At 41.9% G+C, this 21,878-nt stretch overlaps 1 protein-coding gene and 1 pseudogene across 1 annotated transcript in view; both read left to right on the top strand.

The window, feature by feature from the left end:
- The window catches only part of PHLPP1 (PH domain and leucine rich repeat protein phosphatase 1), a 189,208-nt gene that overhangs the window by 127,896 nt on the left and 39,434 nt on the right, over positions 1-21,878 (top strand). Inside the window, exons 5-9 of the mRNA XM_066625356.1 lie at positions 6,208-6,354; positions 7,963-8,193; positions 11,884-12,086; positions 15,090-15,150; positions 17,690-17,785. Coding sequence (XP_066481453.1) covers positions 6,208-6,354; positions 7,963-8,193; positions 11,884-12,086; positions 15,090-15,150; positions 17,690-17,785 — 738 coding nt within the window. The remainder of the gene's footprint in view (positions 1-6,207; positions 6,355-7,962; positions 8,194-11,883; positions 12,087-15,089; positions 15,151-17,689; positions 17,786-21,878) is intronic.
- LOC136650435 (5S ribosomal RNA) lies at positions 17,485-17,604 on the top strand (annotated as a pseudogene).

The following is a 21,878-nucleotide window of genomic DNA, read 5'->3' as shown; positions in this document are numbered from 1 at the left end:
ACAGCATGGAACCAATAAGGTGTTAATATGAGTCAGCTCTCATTTCCATGTATACAGCTACTCCTGCTAACTGGTAAAGAGGCACGTTTTCAAGTGGTGCTCCTTTTATATTTAGCAGGGAGAGAATAACCGTCCCTCTTCACCCCAGCACAGTGTCTCAACCAATAAGGGGCATACTTTTTGTTCATTTACTTAATTAAATTTGATTTTGTCATGGAGGGTGGCTAGATAGTTGCCTTAGCTAGATAGATAGATGGAGGGTAGCAGATAGATGTATTAGCTATGCCACTGGCTCGGGGGAGGTGGCAGATCAAATGAGTGGTGAGCTGCTGGGGGAGGAAGTAGGTTCCCCCCAATTTGTACTTTTAAAAAAGCCAGGGTGTGATGTCACTTCCGTTGTCACGTCTGGTTGTGACATCACATCTGGGGCATTACTTTGAGCTCTGCACCAGGCTACAAGTTTATTAGCTGCACCACTGTGCCTAGATTTGTAATTTGGTTACAGATAAGTGTTAATTCATGAAGTCTTGCACACTATCTGATTCCTTCAACAGGGGCAGTCTTTGAATGTAATGCCTTAATACTTGGAAGTAAAAATCAAATTGGTTTAGATTTAAGACACTATTTTATATTGGAATTTATTGCTTTCTTGTGTTTCTTTTGGCTGTGGTCCATCCTTGTACAAATACACAAGGCCATTCAAAGCTAATGTTTTTAGCTACTACTGTACAGTAGATGACAAAAGCTGTTCATGCATTGTCATTCACATATGCGCATATGTACCTGTGTTTTTTGTGAATGATTGCATATGTCTTCATTTTAAATGTACTTCATTTGAGAGTTATAGTCCCCCATGATCACATATACTGCTGTCCATGAATGAGAATAACGCTGTGCATGTACAGATCAACAATTGTGTGTACAGTACACAAATCATACATAAGGATGAAGATGTGAGCTAGTCTTCAAATTGTAATTTTTTTTTCCTATCGTCCCTACTCCAAAATAACATTCTCCCATAGAATGATTCAGAACAGAATGCTGAACAGAAAGGTCAGAACAGTATGCTGGAGGGGAATTTGTACATAGTGAGACATTTTGTTTAAGTGGCAGTTAGGTCACTAATAAATCAGTTCCTACTTAAAAAAAAACCCCACTATGCAGTAAAAATGCAGAAAAAGTGGGACTTTTATTAGATGAACCCATTTCTATCAGCTGTGTGCTTCTATGTGGGTAATTTTTGACTTGCTGTCTTTTTAAAAGTCAGTCTTCTGGCTAATACATCATGCTAGATTTTGATTACTGTTCTGAGCATACACACTTGAAAGGAAGAGCTCTTGAAACATAATACAGTTGGAATTTGCTTTCTGTCTCTTCCTATGGATTTGAACCCATCAGAATGCACAAGGTTTAGAAATTCTACGTGCCTCATTTGATTCCATTCCTTTTGCCTTAATTGCACAACTCTTCCCAGTTTCTTTATATGGAGTTGGCTACTAAGAGGAATGGTTAAATAGGAGAAGTATATGAATGCAAGTCACACAGCAGAATGAATTTTCAAGGTAAGGCGTGTAGGTAGCTGTTCTCCTAGAGACATGTTAACTAAAAATTTGAGGTGTCCTCTACTGTAATTTCAATAATTACCTAGCCAGAGTCATATGTTTTTCTGGCCATGTATATGCCCAAGCTTCCTGTTTAGTCCTTTCCATCAAGGACTAAAAAATGTTCTTCTCGGGTAAGGAAGGAACTAATTCAATTTCGTTACAGTCAGCAAAGTTAACTTCTGTGGTTATTGCAATCTGAGGTGATTGTGTGCCCACTGGATTTTGGGTCAGGTTCTTTTGCTTGAAGCTTCTGCGCAGATCATGGATGTTTCCGCTGAGCACATAGCTGGGCTCTTCCTGTTACCTACAACTCCACTGGAGTAAAGAAATATGTCATCTGTACTATCTGCATTGCCAGCACATTGGGGAGTAAACTACTCTTGTTTGTTTTTAGTGTATCTTTACCTACAGTGTTGAAGGACTTGGCTGCTGGATTAAGCAACTGCTGTTTTGAGAGGGTAGTTGTGACCACATTCTAAGTTTTTCTTCAAGAGTGCCAGTGCACTGTAGAGGTTTGAGTGTCAGACTAGAGCTGCAGAGGCTCAGGTTCAGATCCCCACTTGGCCAGTAAGGGTGCAATCCTAACCCACATTCCAGTACCAGCATAAGGGCAATGCAGCTCCGAGGTAAAGGAACAAACAAACAAAGAGGCCTCTGTGAGTGCCACCTAATTGCAGGATGCCGCACACATCCCATTGGCACAGCTATGCCAGTGCTGGAAAGTTGTTTAGGATTTGGACCTACGTGTACTTGGTGATCTTGAGCCAGTTCCAGTCCAGCTGTCAGTCCAACCTATGTCAAAGGGTTGTTGTGAGGATAAAATGCAACTAGGAAGAGACATCTTGCAAACTGTTGTTGTTGGCATCCTTCAGTCTCGGAAGACTATGGTGTCACGCTCTGAATGGTGGTTCTGGAACAGAGTGTCCTCTCCAGTGCGCGAAGCCTGGGTCAAGAAGGTATGGAGGATAGGCTGTTACCCATGCAGCAAATCCCCCCTCTCCACGTCGCTGAAATAGTCCAATGGAAAGGCAGAAGCCAATACGGTTGTTTCCAGCGGCGTCGCAGGAGTTGCCAGAACGTGACTGTGTTCAGCCACGAACTGCCTCAGGGTCTCCGGCTCCGGATTTTGCCTCGAGGTTGACTCCTGAAGCCTTTTCCATAACTGGATGTAGCCACAAGGTAGTGGAGGTTTGGGATCAGAGTTTTCCTTCTCTCAGATGAGCTGCCTTCCCAGGCTATCGAGTCCCATCTACCCGGTGGCTGTTTAGTCGCCTCTTACGACAAGTACAGCCAAACTGAGGGCCTATTCTTATCCCCAGCCCCCAGGGGAATAGTTTGTCGCTTGCAAACTAGCGACATAACAATGTACTTTACCTAAGCTCCTTGGAGGAACGAAGGGACACAAATGTAGTAAACACAGCATCAGCCTTGACACACTTTTAGTTTTTCACCTGGATGTGTAAGCCTTACAGAGTGCATATAGTCAAAATCCACCTTTAAATTATTAAGACTAGTTGGTTTCATAAACAGTAGTGTCATATTTTCTCTTCCTTTTCCTTTAGGTCCAACCTAGTTGCTAATATTAAATCCTGTTCTTTCCCGTAGTCTTAATTCACTAATTGAAAGGGGACTGGCAGTGTCGGGGGGCGGGGGAACTGCTGTAAGCTGGGGACTCCTCTGACTGCAAATTTTTCAGTCTGCAGTGCCTGATGCTGTGGTTCCCTCTGCTTTGTGGAACTGTGGTGGTGCTTCTTGTATTGCTTCCAGGAATCTCCCTTACTCCCATCACACACAGCCTGAGATTTAATGAGGGGAAAACAAGGCCAAATAAAATGCATTAGAGTGAACTTTGTCAGGAAAAGAGCTTCCTCTCATCCATCTGAATGTGACACAGATCTTTTCATTCATCCATCTAGTTGGTTGCCTTCAGGCACACCTCCCAGTCCTTGTTGTTAGGCAACCTGAACAATGTGGCTGCACATGCAGGCTGGATAACGGGATTGTCGTCTTTCTTTCTTTCTGGAGTAATCGCGTCTCATTTCCTCTCTGCTTAAAATGAAGGTGCGCCTAGGCTGCCATCCTAAGCTCTGTTGAGGGGACTAAAGTATAGCACAGTGTTAACAAAAGCAAAAACAAAAATGTGGAACTGGCTTTTAAAATGCAGTCACCCAGGATAAAGGTGTTTAACTGAGATGCTAAGTAACGGCTTCTTGACAGTGCTCCTAATTTAAAACTTAACAGTAATGCACTTGCCAGTTTTGCTAATGCTTGTACAAAGTTCTAATAAGGATTTTCATCTGATTATAGAATCACAATAAATGAACAAAGCCAAGCTTTTGTTCAAAGTTCTTTAAAAGAAAAAAACAACAGCTAATGAAACGTCTAATTCATACAGTTGATTTATATGTAGGAGTCATCTAGGAGTTGGGGGGCACTGCCATGTTGCAGTGCCTGGAATGTGATTTGAAATGCAGAATATGTCACAGAATTCTGACAGCTTGAGATTGAATCTAAAAGTGAAGTATGCTTTTAACTGCTGTGATTGCAGAAGAGTGGCAGCGAAGATGCTAGTTTAACTAAAATTAGACTAAGGGGAGTCTTGATTATTTGCATAGTTATAGTACTTATCAAAAAGAAAGGGAGCACTTGTTGAATCTAAAATAAGACATGAAAACAATGAGGTTTACATTGCAGCTGGCTTGTAAATAGTCCTTCACTTAGTCCAGGGGTGGGCAGACTTTCAACTTTAGGGATCCTGGACCTTTAACAATTGTGTAGGAGAGAGAATTTCAGCAGATGCAACTTGTTGTCTGTGAGATGACCGGCTGCATCTGCTGAAATTCCCTCTTCTGTACAGTTGTTAAAGATTCAAGATCCCTAAAGTTGAAAATTTACCCACCCTGACCTAGTCACCTGTGGTGAGTAAGAATAGATTCCAGGTGATTTGACACACGTGCTGTTGTAAATAGGAAAAGGGTTGGTTCTTTTGAGCTGTTTGTGCTCTACAGGTGACTTTCAAAGACAAGTATGCGTGTGTTGATTGCCTAGTAATAACAAAAATGGTGGGCTAGTAAGTTTTGTGAACTAACTGGCAAGCAGATAGTCAGCACATTTTAGTGCCTGAAGTAGTAAATACAAGTGAAACCCACCATGGTTGTAAAAATAGAATGATGAACTAAATGACAGTTTGTTTGCCTTTTAATGATACTTCCACAGCCCAACTCACCCTGCCTTAATGGTAGGACTGGCCCATCTTACAAGGCTGAATTACAGGAAAGTAGGCTGACATTGCGCATCACAAAAAGCAATTTGTAGGTACATTGCCCTGGGGAAGTTCTGGAATATCTTTCTGGTTTACTTTTAGGGAAAGGCTAAACAGGTGTCTGTTAAGTTTACTTTAAAGTTCCGTTTTCTAGTGATTCAAGGGTAGCTCAGTTCTGAACATCTGGGAAGTGGCTCCCACTGTGCCAGCCAGGTCAGGTAAAACCAAAGTCTTCCAAGGGGAAGGGGCTTTCCTAGGTTCCCTAGACTGACCTTGCTTGTGTGCAAGGATCAGGGTTTTTGCTTGGCTCAATTGAGCCTCTGAAGCTGTGACTTTAGGCTGCAAATTATCCAGCTACTCTCTCTTCTCAGTAAGGGGAAGCAAAATTTACTTTAAAGCAGTTCTCCTTTCCTAGTTAAATAACAAACCCCAAATCTGCCCCTTCAAATGGTTTTGCAACCATAATACATTTGCTGCTATTTTTTTTAACACTTATGTACCTCCAAGTGGATAAATCTGAGGTGCATAACAACACAGGCCTGCAAAATTGAAGGTCAAAAAAAACTTTTTTTTCCCCCAAAATCTTTTGGTAGTTTTACATGAATTTGGGGTGCCAATTCAAAAAATGGCACCAGGATTGCCCTATCACACCTAGTTTCAGAGATATGGCATAGCCTTGCTGGTGAATGATTCAAGCAGCCTCCTCATGAGGAAGCCTATACCATGACGTGAGAGGGTAAAACTACCATGTCATGGTGTAGGCTTCCTCGTGAGGAAGCGGCTTGAACCATTCACTAACAAGGCTATGCCATATCTCCGAAACTAGGCGTGATAGGGCAATCCTGATGCTATTTTTGGAATTGGCACCTGAAATATACTCAGGAGTAGGCCTAATTTTTAAGACAGCAAAATGTGTGTTGTCCTGTGTAATTTGATTTTAAATTTGTGTAATTTGTGTAAGTTTATCTGCTGTGTGACATGTTCGAGCTGCAAGACAGGGAATTTCCATTCTAACTGCAAAATTGGGGATTTTTAGGACTTAATTGCAAACTTCCTGATTTTCTTTTCGATGTTATAGTATACTGCATTGCACAGTGCTAGATACAAATCTTGACATAATGCACCCACCCCCATATCTACAGCTCTTGACAAAAGGGTGATAAGAAATAGCATTAGCATTTCATATTGGAGACTTCTATACCATTTATCATAGATGGTTTTCTTAGATTTTTTCAGTTTTCCCAGTGCTAATTTGAGCACCCACCTTTCAGCAGCGTTAAAGTATCTTAGCATGGTATATATTTGATCTTGATCTTTTCCTCTTCCTTTTTTTTATCATAGGTTCAGCAAACTGAGAAGCCTTAACCTTTCTAATAACCATTTAGGAGACTTCCCGTTGGCGGTATGCAGCATTCCAACCCTGACTGAGCTCAATGTTTCCTGCAATTCACTCAGAAGTATTCCGGCAGCTGTGGGTGACATGAACAAGTAGGTACTTCTTCACAGAAGGCAGAGCAACTTGAACCCTGGACGTGCTTTTTTTTGTAAAATTGGTTGGTCAACAGTGCCTTTGTCACAAGGAAATCAGGCTTACCTTGACTATTTATGTCATGGTTAGTGAAATCATCTAGATTAGCTATAATGGGCTTCCTCCCATAAAAATGACTTCTTCCCTTATATGGGGATAATGGTGAAGCGACTGAATTTGGGGACAATGTTGAGGTGGAGGCAAGCCTGTCATAAGCACAGAGGTTGCAAAAGGCAAGCAAGTTTGTCTTCATTGTGACACCTGCTTGGTTGCATCTCTGGGAGCCTCTCATTGGAGGGTAGTGGCAGGCACCTGTGTGCAAGGGAGAAAGTAAGAGTGCCCACTGTAGGTTGGAGAGCCCATAATGAAAGGCACCCATTGCTACCAGTACCCTGCTACAGATCTTATTGCACTGGATTTGCTTATTTACAGAGCCCTTATAGGAGAAGACAGGAAACCTAATGAACACTACATTATGTAAAGGGAGGGCATATGTTTGTAACGGTACCATGGACATGTCTGGGGAATCATTGTGACTTCCCTATTTTCATGTGACTGAGACTTTCATTTCTCCCTTACATTTGGAAGACGTGTAGCAAATGTTCCATCATGGAAGATATGTAGCAAATGTTCCTTACAATATAAAGTATTTTATTTTTAAAATGTACATCCTGCCTTTCTCAGAGCCTCTTTAAAATGACTTAAAGCACATAATAAAAAGAAGTACAATAAAATAACAAAAGCAATATTGACATCAAGGGAGACAAAACAAATGAATTTGTGATTCTTTGGCCACTTGTAGCCAATTAGTGTGGTGTCTTTGGATATTTCAGGTTTTAATTCTCACTTAGCAATGGTGGCCTTGAGAAGCACAAATATCACGTTCCTAATTCTCCCCCCCCCCATTGTTAAGAGATTGAGAGCATGTTGCAGGATTACACACTCCCACTGTCCAGTCCTTTTCTTTCAAATTGGGATTTGATTCACCACTACACCCTAGACCAGGCATTTTCAATCACTATGCCGTGGCACACTGGTGTGCCATGAGTGGTCCACAGGCAATTTGGGGAAAGGTCATTTATTAATAGGACCAATGGGAGATGTGAGCCTTGTCAATTGTCAAAAACCTGGTGGTGTGCCTTGACCATTTTAGTGCCTTGTCAGTGTGCTATGAGATGAAAAAGGTTGAAAATCACTGCCCTAGACCATAGCTCAGTTCTCAGACTAGTGGGTTGTAACCCACCAGTTCGTGTAAAGCTTCCCCGTCCCTTTAAGGCAGCAAGGATGCCGTTACAAGTACGCTCATAGTGTTGTCCAGGAGTGCCAGGGATAGTCTTCACCTCCACAAAGACATGAAATAAGTGGTCTCAAATTTTTAGGAAAAGTGAATAGGGATAGAACTTTGCAAATATGAGTAGATATGCAAGTTTGGGTAGGAAAGAATTTTTGAACAACTTACTCAAGCATCTTGACTAGGTCAGGAAGATTTCAGGTAATTCTTGTTATTGCTATAATGCAAATTGATGAAGTGAAAGGTCATTGTTGTGTTGTCTTACTTTTTCCAATAGCTTACAAACTTTCCTACTGGATGGGAACTTCCTCCAGAACCTTCCTTCTGAACTGGAAAAGATGCACCAACTTAGCTACCTGGGTCTGTCTTTCAATGAATTCAGTGACATTCCAGAAGTATTGGAGAAGCTTCCTGCCATGGATAAACTCTGTATGTCGGGAAATTGCATGGAGACGCTCAGTTTGCAGACACTAAGAAGACTGCCACATATTAAACACATAGACTTAAGGTATGCACCCCTTTGAGAGAACATAGTTCTGGTTTTTGTGATGTAAGAATTTATGTTCTAGCTCTAGTTGTAGTTTCTCAGACTGTGGGTCATGAGCCAATTTCAATTGGGTTCTCATTCATTTCAATATTTTATTTTTAATACATTAGTTTTGTTGCTACCATGGTAAGTGAATGAATTTGGGGAATTTCCCCATTCATTTTGGGGCATGAATTTCACCCCAGACTGGCTCTTTGGTTATGGTGAACAGATTATGTGTACCCCACTAAAGGTCATGGTTTGGTACGTCAGGGGTTTCCCCTGGGGGCTGGGGATAAGAATAGGCTCTCAGTTTGGCTGTACTTGTCATAAGAGGCGACTAAACAGCCACCGGGTAGATGGGACTCTTCAGCCTGGGAAGGCAGCTCATCTGAGAGAAGGAAAACTCTGATCCCAAACCTCCACTGCCTTGTGGCTACATCCAGTTATGGAAAAGGCTTCAGGAATCAACCTCGAGGCAAAATCTGGAGCCGGAGTCCCTGAGGCAGTTCATGGCTGAACACAGTCATGTTCTGGCAACTCCTGCGACGCCGCTGGAACCAACTGTATTGGCTTCTACTTTTCCATTGGACCATTTCAACGACATGGAGAGGGGGGATTTGCTGCATGGGTAACAGCCTATCCTCCATACCTACTTTACCCAGGCTTCGCGCACTGGAGAGGGCACTCTGTTCCAGAACCACCATTCAGAGCGTGACACCATAGTCTTCCGAGACTGAAGGATGCCAACAAGATGGTACGTCACAACAAAAGTTTCAAAAATTAAATGAGCAATGCAGCAACATGATTCTGTGATGGAGCTACCGCACAAATTTCACCATCGGTTAGGGTGGGTGGTACTTAAGAAAAATGGTGTGAGTTGACTTCCAAGTAGAGAAGCATAAGATTTTTTGAGGGGTCCAGGCAAAAATACTAGTGGTACAGTTCAGCAGTCAGCAGAGGAGGGGATAAGAATTCCTTCTGCCTGGTAGGTTTGGGTATTCATTGCATCCTACTGGGGAATAGAGTTCTTGTTGTTTAAACATAATTGAGTGACTGAAGTGGCTCAGAATGTCTAGTGAGTGAAAGAGAATGCCTGGGATGCTTGAAGAGTGTGCGCGATGTGTTGGTTTCTTCCTGTGTATTGATTGTGTTGTCGCCAGATTCAGCCGTTTGTTTAACATGCTAAACATAAATTTTTGAGTTCACCTAATGATTCCTTTATCTCAAAATGCAGGCTTGGCTTATTTCCTTGAGCAGGGCCTAGCAGAGGGGGTTAATTTGTACCTGGGTCCAGGACAAAAAGAAGGGTCCAGGAGCCAAAGGAGGTGGCCCAGAAATTTCCTGGGATCTGACATTTTCCTATCTATTCAAGATTTGTTGCCCATACGGGATGCTGGGGACATTACCATGACTGGGGATGCTAGGGACACTACTGATGCCATGTGGGTGGGTAGACCTAGGCTCAAAAGACTTTTCCAGCTGTCTCTACCCTCCCCTCACCCTGCTTTACCCCTCCCTGCCCCTATTATGCTCACCCGTCACCACCCTCCCCTGCTCTGTTTCAGCAAAGGGGCCCAAAAGAAATTTTGTATCCCCTGGCAAAATTTCTCTCAGAGGCCCTGTCCTTGAGTAACCTAATTTACAGAGATATTTTTGGGTGGTGGTGGTTTTCTTCATGTCCCTTAAAACTCAAGCTAACACGACAGCCTACAATTGAACTTGGCCTATTCCTGAGGTAGAGAGAGTTGATGGCAGCATCTGTTTATCCACACCAATCAAGACCCAGAGAAACATTTAGTGAGCAGTTGTGAAGAAGCAACAGTAGCAAGCAATCTGTGTCCCATCCCTCCAGATGCCCTGTTCAGGAATGCCCTGTTCCACAGATGCTGGGACATCTGTGACTTGTAAAATGGCACCAGGAAAAGAGATAAGAAGTTCGCTACTGCCATGTTATCTCTGCTGTTGATTAGAAAGCCTCCCCATTGGCCCTTTTACCCTTCGCTGCTTTACTGGAAGGCCATGGGGGAGCAGCAGCAGGTGCAGACCACCTTCCTGTTGTCCCAGCATCATTTTAGAAGTCCTGGACAGCCCATTCTCTCTCTTCTCCCCCCCCCCAGAATTGGCCCTCGAGGCCTCTCAATGCGGCCCTCAGGGAACCCCCAGTCTCCAGTGAGCCTCTGGCCCTCCAGAGATTTGTTGGAGCACGCACTGGCCCGACGCAACTGCTCTCAGAGTGAGGGCGTCTGTTTGACCTCTCGCGTAAGCTGTGGGATGAGGGCTCCCTCCACTGTTTGCTTTTTCATGTCTGTGATGCAGTAGCGGCAGCAAAGAAAAGGCCAGCCTTACTTTGTGCAAGGCCAAGACCTTCATTCATTCATATAAGTTCATCTTTAATATATTCACTTATATAAACATATGTAAATTTATTCAAATTTTAAATGTAAATTAATTCTTCCCCCCCGGCCCCCAACATAGTGTCAGAGAGCTGATGTGGCCCTCCTGCCAAAAACTTGGACACCCCTGATCTAGAAGATAGATGTTCGGGCACCACTCCCCTTTATCTGTTGTCTCCCTTGTGTCTGTGAGCTCCCCGAGGCAGGCAACTGTCATCTGGTCTAGTTTAAGAACATCATGTGTGTTGATGGCACAATCTAAATATACATGAATTTTAAAGGAAAAGGCTGCAGTATTTTTTTAATATAGTAATTTTGCTGCCCCACTTGTTCAAGTGCTTTCATTGCACCCTAATGTATTGTTTTTATTAGGTGATTTAATAGATCTTGTCAGCTCAGCACAGAGAGAGAAACTGAAGTCTCCAGAGTACAGTGAAATTGTCCAAGTGGTTGCTTTTTATAGATCACCTTTATTTCTGCAATAAGTCAAGGACTGGGCAAGGGAGATTATCTTCGCCTGCTTGTATCCATTAGTCTGTGTGTATGTATGGGTGTGGAGTCATCCCTCCCCTTCATACTGAGCATTAGGTCACTTGGTCAGGTGTCCGGCTATGTGTGGAATGCATAACTCTAATTACACTGCCTTGCCAAAGCTGAGGAGACTTGAATATTTGCAGCGTCTCATGTTTGTTTTATTTACTTCCTACCCTGCCTCCTTACTCTGAGTGGAATTCAAGGCAGTACTTTGGTATCCAAAGACATGTATGTGTCACAGCAGATTTTCTAAATTTCTGAATGTGAAAATTCATCTGTGACTATTGAGAGTGTTGGATAAATTTTGCAAGTGATCAGAAACTCTGATATACTGGGGAATGCCGACAGTTGCAATCTTGGCCCATGATTCACATGGGATTGTTGACATATACCACATATGGAACATTCCCTCAATTGTGCATGTGCGTGAAGAGGACATAATGGTGCTACAACTATTGAGAGCTAAAAACAACACCAAGTTTTACTTTTTGTAGGTATAATCTCAAATAAGAAATGACAGAAAAGTAGCATGCTCTGTCTGTAACAATCATTCAGACCATCAGTGTAAGTTGAACTTAGCTTGTCAAGGAAAATGGAGTATAAAAGCAGTTGGCCCTTTGGAGCTCTAGTTTGATTTGTGTGTGTCTTATGACACTAAGATTGAGAGCCAGGCCTGGATTTCCAGATAAATAATATGAATTTATTGATACAACTGATTTTATTTTTCTTCCTCAAATGCCAGGTTAAATACAGTTAGGAGGTTAGTGGCAGATGATGCTGACTTCCTACATCACGTGACCCAGCTAGATCTTCGGGACAACAAACTAGGTGACCTGGATGCCACCGTCTTCAATAATGTTGAAATACTACACTGTGAAAGAAACCAGCTGGTGTCCCTCAAAATCAGTGGTTACTTGCTTAAAGCTCTCTATGCTACTTCAAACGGTACGTTCATTCTGAATTAACTCATACAAGAGCTTGATATGCTGTTATTTGTATGTTGTGTTAAGTTCTAGGTTCATCTAGTATGGTGGCACTCAAATATTTAGCAGTAATGTCTCTAGGTTGAAATTGTTATTTAGCGTTTATGTAGAGCCTTTCAAGAGTTGGAAACACATCTCATATAGTACCTCCTGTAATTGTATTCAGATTGTATTCAGTGACTGGTCCAGAAGTTTTGTAGAGCTGAAACAGATATTCGAGGCCAAAAATGTGGTTGGTTCAGACCAATGTAAAATTTAATATTCCCCCGTCAAGTCACCAAAGCTTCCTTTCTGCCAATGGTGCACTGCTGCTCATTGTCACTTGGCCCCCTGTGAGATTCCTCCCTCCTTCCTCATTTTCTTGTCTGCTATGCCTCTTGATACTGCCCCTACCTGTTGACCAACCATTCCTTCTGGTTCCTGCTTCTCTGTGTAATGGTTATTCTGTCCCTTCTTTCTTCAATTACCCTACTCTTTTTCAACTAAGTTTTTAAGCCTTCTACCTTTGTGCTTCTTTCTGTCTCTTTACTAAAGTGCTTACTGACAAAATGCAGTTTCTGTTGGGTCTTTCGCTATGCAAAACTTGTTTTTGATCCAAACTGACCTTTTGTATTTATCATGGAAGCTGTGCTGTTCTCCGCTATTGCATTTCTAGCAGTGTACCTCTGACACTTGAAATAATTGTGTGAACATTTCATGACATCTGAGTGGCTAAGCTGAGAAAGGTTCCCAGGGCAACATAGCACAGCCAGATAGCAACTAATGTTAAAATGTTGTTGTACTACAATGGGGCCTGATTATCCCTGGGTTCAGTATTCGTGGATTGGACCTTCCCAAACCCGCAGTTCCAAGCCTACACAGGAGGACCCACAAAAGACCTCCCAGACGTGGCCAGACTGGAAGGTCTTCTGAGCGGCCTCCCTGTGACTCAAAATGCCTACCAGAGCCTTTTAACAGATCCTTCGGGTTTTCATGATAATCAGAAGTGCCAGTTACAAGGTTCTGGCAGGCATTCTGAGTTGCGAGGAGGCCAGGTCTGGGAGATCCTCTGTGGTTCGGATTGTGGATTTGATTATCCATGGTTTTCAGCATCTTTGGGGGTTCTGGGAACAGAACCCCTGTATGGATGTCAAGGACCAACCTATATTTTTCAATTCCTTTTGATTATTGACTAATACAGTAGCAGAATGTAACAGGAAAAACATCTGTTCCTTGCTTTCGTTTGGTTAATCTAGAGGCCTGCTGATAGATCTGATTAGTTACTATTGTGCTAAAAACCAAAATCAGATCCTGGACCACGAAAAGGCAAATTAGTCAAACTGTACATATTATGCAAATAAAGCAAATTTCTATAAATATTTTTTGCTTTATGTTGCCTCTGCTAGGCAAGAGAAGGGACAGGGATCTGTGCAGAATCTTGAAGTCCTGATGAATTCTTTGAAGCAGGCTGCATTTTCATAAGCCACAGCAATCTTTGATCTTTTTCCCCTTCTGGAACTCTGTCCCCCTCCCCCCCCCCCCAGTGTCAACTGGTCTCTGAGTAGACCCTAGGTTCATGGCCTATATAGTGAATGATTCACTGCTTAACCTCTCATCCCCTTTTTATTTTCCCTCCTTTTAAACCTGCAATTTCATTCCTTTATCTTGAACCTCCATATGCATAACTTTACACAGGTTTTAGTAAGTGGCTACACAATCACACTTTTTAAAATTATTGTTTGTTGGTGTTGAGCAAGTCTGTCAACACTGACTGAATCGATTTCTGGATATTTTGTTGCCCCCTCCCAGCATGACATAATGACATTAAACCAAAGAGGCCCTGTTAAAATCTCCAGGATTGCTGTCAATAGTCTCATAAGAACATAAGAACATAAGAACAGCCCCACTGGATCAGGCCATGGGCCCATCTAGTCCAGCTTCCTGTATCTCACAGCGGCCCACCAAATGCCCCAGGGAGCACACCAGATAACAAGAGACCTCATCCTGGTGCGCTCCCTTGCATCTGGCATTCTGACTTAACCCATTCCTAAAATCAGGAGGTTGCGCATACACATCATGGCTTGTACCCCATAATGGATTTTTCCTCCAGAAACTGGAGATCTCCTGGAGATCGTTGTCCCCACACTAAAGGGTTGCCAGTCCTCCAGGATTGGCTTGAAGTCTCCCAGGAATCAGCAGCAAACGTATTTGCTTTGTATATCAGATCTTTAAAAGGGCTATAAAAATGAGTCAAAATACAGAACTAATTTGAAACTACATTTTTCAGGAGAGGCAGAACGAATACTAGAGCTCTGTGAGCTAGAATTTGGAAAGCCAAAGCAAGTAATGTGCATTGTTTCAGTTGAAGCCTCTTTTATGTCCTAATACAGGGGTGACCAAGCGTTTTAGCAGGAGGGCCACATTATCTCTCTAACACTGTGTTGGGGGCTGGGAAAAAAATTAATTTACATTTAAAAGTTGAATAAATTTACATAAATGAATATATTAGAGATGGAACTTATATAAATGAATGAAGGTCTTGCAGTAGCTCAAGGCCTATAAAAGACCTTACACCAAGCAAGGCCAGCCTTTCCTTTGCTGCTGCTTCATAGACGTGAAACAGCAAGCAGTGGAGGGAGCTCTTGGCCCACAGCTCGCATGAGAGGTCAGACAGTCGGCCCTTGCGCTGAGAGTAGTTGCATCAGGCCAGCGTGGGCTCCAGCAAGTCTCCAGAGCACATTGGAGACTGGAGGCTCCCCACAGGCCAGATTTGGGGTCCCCAAGGGCTGTAAATGACCCCCAGGCTAGGGTTTGGGCACCCCTGTCATAATAGAATGGTTTGTGTTCATTACTATATGCAGCATGTAACTTACCTTTAATAGACACAATTCATATAATATGAATTCAGACAGCAGAAAATAATGTGCTATTAAAAAAAACACCAGATTTCTTTATTCTGTCAATATTTGTGTGTGTTTCTTTTCAGAACTTGCTCACCTTGATGTGTATCCCGTTCCAAATTACCTTACTTATATGGATGTTTCTAGGTAAGCATCATACCATGCTGTGATTGCTTTCAGATGAATGAGTGGTGTGTGTGTTTATTAACATACTACTGCTGCATAAAATTCATGCAATTTTGTTAATTGAGTAGCAATTATACATAGTAACTTTTAAAAATTATTGATTTTAAAAATTATAAAGGACCAGGTTAAATTTCATGCTACATTTATTTTCTGTACAGAAGTCCTCTGAGGGTTAAACTCTTAACCAAGTTAACTGGTCTTTTTCTTAGGGTTAAAATTGATTCCAGTTTCTGAGGAAACCCTGTCTGGGTAGTAAAAAACACTCTGGAAACTAGTGACATATTGGTGTGAAAAGCATCACCAATGAAACAAGATATTGAATTGGTTGAGGAATCCTGCAGCCTCCTCCTGACCTTTAAACTTCAGTTAATTTTATTTCTGCACCAGCTTTCAGAGAGGTTGAAACAAGTGTAGAGTGGAAGTAAAATCTTGTGGTTAGTTGATGAATGAATGCACTTTACACATGCAAAGTGTTTCATTCTGTCCTATTGACATGTCAAATATCATCTATTCTCCTTTGCTAAAGAAGTCCTTTTTCATACAAATGGGTGCGTCATTTTTACATGCAGAAGGTTGTTAATGTTTTGTAGGGCTTGGAATAGCCAAATATATTTGGCTAAATTTGTGGGCTACACACACATGCAGTGTATGGCTAAAATACCTGATGTATGAAGCAGCTTTGAAATGAAATCCTGAATTGTATACAAATTCTTTCTTCAATCACAGAGCTTCTTTGTGGAGTAATGAGAAAAAGTATGATACAAATAATGCATATAATCTCAGAATTGTAATAAATCAGGTTAAAATAACTGATAGTGAGACCTGGGTGGGGGAGGGATGAGAAGGCAAGGCACTCTCCTCTCTGGCCCATGCACCTGTGTTTTTTTGCATGCTTCAGTCACTCCTCTCCCATCCCTTGAAACATCCACCAAGGACATCTATAAAGAACAGCTTAAAAAAGAAAAGAAAATGTGCCCTGCTTCTGTGTGTACAGTTCTCTTCCTAATTGGAGTGGGCAGATACCTGCAAGACTTCCACAGCAAGATTAAAATTGTGTGTTTCAAGGCAAGGGAGGTCATTTGTACATTCAAGAGTTGGTATTTTAACAGTATCAAATCTTGGTTTCCCATAAAAATCCAATAAGCAGTTTCATCTAAACAAGAGCATCACAGAGAATAGGGTGTTGCCTGAGGGTGTTGCCAGTGACTTCAAGCATATAAGCACACATGAGTCAATGTGATTGTGTGCCAGAATCTCATCACTATGTTTGCATGGGTAAATAACTGTGATTTATTGGGAAAAGCAGTCTCCTTATTTCTGCAAGTCATTGTAATGAGGGATACTTGATTTTATAATACTGTCTTCGAGACCTATTATAATGGTTTGGTTTTTATTATAAGATTTCCATGATAAAAAGGTCTGTGGTGCATGATTTTTTTCTTTTCAGAAATTAAAAAAATACTTTTTGATTTTGATATAAAAATATCCTTGATGAAGGATAAATAGATAACAAATGCATTTCAAAGAATGATTACCTCTATGCTAAAACGTTTAGTTGAAACCACTTTTGGGATAAGTAGAGGCTTAAAAAAATTTTTTTTTCAACTTGCCCACTTTCGGACAAGCTACACTGTGGGCAGTGCATGGGGCAGAGGTGTAGGCCAACGTTTTGTAAAATTTCCCCCCAAGCATGATTAAAAAAAAAATACTAGGAAGCCTTCTTGCTGAGCCTCCTTAAGACTGAAGGAAGGAACAAACACACAAGGATTTGAGTCAGCGAAGGTCTACTGGAGGGTCTCACTTGACCTTGAAAACTAGGTGTTCCTCAAAAGGCATTTCCAGTTTTCATCAAAAACTGGAAGTGCATTTTGGAGCCTAAGAACACCTGCCAGACCCCATCAGAAGGCGCTTCTGGCTGTGTCCAGGAGGTCCTTTAGGCCTTCCCCACAGATTCTATTATCTGCAGATACCGACGGTCAACTGTGTACTGTGCTTTCTCAGTGCTCATGATCAACAGTAATCTCCGTTCTTGTTTACTGGTTTTACTACACAGCATCATTGTGAAGCTTGTTTTTGGATAACAAACCCCATCCCAATTTGAGTGACTTAGACTGCAATTCTACTCAAACATATGTGTGAATAATTCCATGGCACTCAGTGGGACTCAATGGAAAAGTGAACATGCATAGGATTGCACTGTGGGTGGGGTTAGTGTCACACAAGAGCCCAAACACTTGTCATTCCTAGATTAAAACATATTTTAAGCAGTGCATTTACATATGCACTATACCTATTTACAACAGCAACTGTTACCCTGCACATGCCCAATCTCATCTGATCTTGGAAGCTAAGCAGGGTCAGGCCTGGTTAGTACTTGGATGGGAGACCGCCCAGGAATACCGGGTGCTGTAGGCTTCTACCATAGTCTTTCGAGACTGAAGGTTGCCAACCATTTTATACCTATTTACAATACAATTTGTTTGCTTTTTTTCTTGTGCAGGAACCACCTTGAGAGCCTTCCAGAATGGGTTTGTGATAGCAGAAAGTTGGAAGTGCTGGATATAGGCCACAATCAAATACGTGAGCTTCCTGCCCGGTGAGTCCTGCAGATAAAGTTACACAATCAGGAACAGGATGCTCAATTTGGAAATAATTGCTGAGTCAGTGTTTAGTATGTTTCAGTGACAGACGAGCGTGTGTTTTGTTTTATCATCCGTTTGAAGTTTAACCTCATGGGGTGTCATTGTGCCATTAGCTTCAACACAGCCTTTCTTCTTCACTTTCATGCGAACAAAACCAAAACACTCATTCTCTTTGATTTTTCAGGCAAATTCTGAAGTGGCCTGCACAGCTGTTCAAAATTGTGACGCTCCACTTCTTTAATATGAAAATAACTGTTACTGACAGTTAAAAAAACACGTTGCACTATTTCTTAGACTCCCTAGGGCAGAGGTTCTCATACTTTGAGGGAGCTTCACTCCCTCAGTAAGTTCCTGCGGGGGAGGGGCTAGAGCAGTGACACGATCCCCAGGATCGTGTCGCTATGGGGGCCGAGTGGGGGTGCTTTGCACTCAAGTTATGTAGGCAGGGCTGCAGCAGGCTACAGGAGGTGCGGGGAGCCCTGTGCAGCCCTGCATAGCACTCCCCGAGACTTGGAACGTTTGTTAAAAGCAGGCGCAAAGCACCTCCTGCAAAATGGAAGTGCTTTGCGCCCGCTTTTAGCGAACATTCCAAGCGTTGGGGAATGCTACCCAGGGCTCCCAGCACCTCCTGCAGCCTGCTGCAGCCCTGCCTTCTTGAAGTAAGTGCAAAGCACCTCCCTCGCCCCCCTTAGCGACACTATCCTGGGGATCGCTTCACTGCCTCCTTAAAGGGACGGGGGAAGCGTTACAGGAACTGGTGGGTTGCGACCCACCAGTTTGAGAATCACTGCCCTAGGGTCCAAAGGGTGTGAATGGGGGAGTCTGCTCTATGGCTAAATGGTAAAAATGAAAGAATAAAAAAATTATTTTGTGCCTCAAAAATAATTTGTAATGATGTTTAACAAATGGATTACATGATGGATGGTTTGGAAGCAGGAGGTTGTGATAAAGCAAATTGGTCATCACTGTAGGCCTCTGTTCCATTTTCAACAGTGGGCTTATATCTGCTTGCCACAGGCCCACTACAGTTCTGATTTGTCTGCAGTCAGAGAAAGTTGAAGTTATGTAGATGGCATGGAATGTATTGGAGTTTCACGGATGAAAAGCATGGTGGAAAGCATTAGAATGAAGTGCATTAGAATTAGCATTAGAACATGTGCATGGCAGCATTTTTAAAAATTCCTTGAATTGTCACTAATGATGATGAAGGGGCATGCCCCCATCATTTTTGTTCCTATCTTCACGGACAGATTCTGTCTACATAGTCAAGCAACCACAAATAGTTAGCTAATACATTAGATCTTTTATTGTTCATTTTCATTTTCTAGGTACCTTGTGACTTTTTTCATTTATTACAAAACTATGTAGCAGAAATTTCTTGAACAAGAAGAAGTTGAAAGGGGCTAAAATAAAATGTCTAGGAACTTGTTCCCTTTCTCGCTTCCCTAGCAAGTTATACACATTGCACATATTGTGCAGTGTTTACTGGTTAAAAAGAGGAATAAATGGAAAAACCTGAATTTCAGCAGGCATTCTTAATAGATTTGGGAGCCTGTCTTTATAAGAGCTAGAAACAGCCAACTTTTTTTTAATGAAAGAAGACAATCTAAAAATACTAAGTTTTGTGCTTAGTACTGAACTCTGTGTTTGCACAGCACTTGTGCAAAATTGTGGAATGTGTGCACAGTTGGGCTAAATGTGTCCGTGCATGAGTGTGTAATTCTCAGTACTTTTCTCCTGTTGGTGGAGAAACCGCTGCCGTTTTTAATCCAGACTTGTATTGTGTGAACATATATGAAATGAGCAACAATTCTTTGGGCTGCATCAGTCATATGCTATGAATCTGTCTTGCACATCTGTGTATGCTGATTTTTCATATTGTTTAAAATCTTGAATTATAGCTATGATCGAAAAGTGTAGATCCCTCTTATCTGCAGGCTACCAGCATACTCCTAGTCTCATGTGCCTTCTGGCAAAAGCCATTCGCTGTTCACACTGCTGGTGAAAGACAAGAAAATTCAAATTTATAATCTGACAAAATACACACAATCTGTGTCATCAGCAGTAAATAGAAGGGAAAGGATATTCACTTTAATTGCATTGGAAAATTGAGTACTTGGCCAAAAAATTAGAGGGATAAGCAACAAACCTAGCAACCGCGCCCACTTGTTTTGCCTTTAACAGAAGAGCTGAGGTTATGCACTTGTGTCCTGAACTGTATAATACAGCCAATCCTCATACTGAGATAACTGTTAATACTGGCACTCGTGTAGATTATCTGACAACATCCTTTAGGGGACAACCCAGCCTCTTATTGATTACTTTGGCATGATAGCCCTGATGACCTGTGTGGTTTGTGACCTAATAGTGGGCGTAGGCCACTTCGGGGGGGGGGGAACAAAACAGAAAAGCTTTGTTTTGTTTATGTATTTTCTCTCTGCTACTTAAACATACGAAGGAGAATTCATCCACAATGCTGAGTAATTTTGTGAATCTTTGATTGAAAGAAGGGTCAGCAGAAGGGCATAGATGCCTTTTGATTAAACTGTACAGGGAGCATAAGGCAGGTGGCAGACAAGAATAATCGTTCTTCTTCGGCAACAGATTTTCCCCGTGCTCCACTTCTTGCATTTCAAAAATTGGGAATTGAGAGCTTAAATGCTGATTTCATTGTAGGGCTTCTATTTCCAGTTATAATTTTTGCTTGTTGAATTGTTTTTGTAGCAGACGCATTGCCTATTAATGTGTCTTGTTACACAGTTCTCTCTCTCTCTCTCTCTCTCCTCTGTGAAGCAGAATGATGCTTGGCCACCCGTAGCATAGAAAAGCTCAAGACACTAAAGCAGATTAGATAAATTTCATTCCCTGTAGAACTGGAAGGAGGCTTTATGGCAGTCTGGTATTAACAAAAACAAACCCCAAAAAAGGTGGTGGGAGGGAAAGAACTTGAGAGAAGAAAATCAGATTCTGAGTCAGCATGTGATGGAGCATTTTGTTCTATGCCCAGAATATGTTTCTTACACTGTGATTGAAGAGGAGGGTAGGGAACAAAGCTGTGTTGCACATTACACAGCCATAAACAGGGTTTTTGCCATAGTGGATACACTCAGCAGGGTGTGATGGTCAAACCTGGCTTTCTAATGAGCGTACTTTTTATGACTCCCTTGCCTTCAAACACCTTTTTCATTCAGGTGGTTAAATTATTAGGTGTATGCCAAAGTTGTAGGTGTATAGACAGTGGTGTAGTTAGGTCAATTGACACTCAAGGCCCATAAATTTTCTGACACCCACCAAATGCCAAAATTATTTAATTAGTTTATATTTTTCACATTTTTATACCACTCTAAGGAACTCAGGGTGGTGTGCATGGTTCCTCTTTTGTCCTCACAACAACCCTGTGAGGTAGGTGAAGCTGAGAGATAGTAATAGTCGTGTCATGAAATAAATGCAGTGAATATTTTACTACAAGCAATGAATGAACATATGCCCTCCCTTGCTATTGCTCCCCTGCACATAGTGACATACTGCTCCTACATCTGGAGATGCAATGTATCCATCATGGTTGATAACCACTGATAGATCTGTAGTCAACCATGTATAGTTAGAATTCACTTTAAAGGTCATCTAAGCCAGTGAGCAATAATGCCCAACCTTCCCACCAGTGGCGTCACTAGAGTTGTGTCATGTGGTCTGGTAACTCATGGTGTCAGCCCATTTATTTTACTATAGAACAGTGCAGGTCACCCAACTGATCAGTAATCAACCAAAAAGCAGTGGTCAACTTCTTGACTTTTGCTCAGCTGAATTGAAGTATTAGTTCTGATACTTGGAAAAGGGAGCTGACTCATAATAATACCTGATTGGTTCCATGCTGTGTCATAATACCTCATTAGCTCTCAGAACATTCAGACTCATTGGTCAATTTTGGGTTAAGGAAATCCACTTAGTTACATAAGCCAGTCGTGTTTTCTTTTTCTGGTTGTTTGGCTATAACTTTTGATAGAACAGATATTTCAGTGTGGTTTATTTCATTACATTTTGTATGAA

Source organism: Tiliqua scincoides, chromosome 4, assembly GCF_035046505.1.
Source record: "Tiliqua scincoides isolate rTilSci1 chromosome 4, rTilSci1.hap2, whole genome shotgun sequence".
Taxonomy (NCBI): domain Eukaryota; kingdom Metazoa; phylum Chordata; class Lepidosauria; order Squamata; family Scincidae; genus Tiliqua; species Tiliqua scincoides.
Note: the sequence above shows the minus strand (reverse complement) of the source record. Positions and strands in the feature narration are given on the sequence as shown.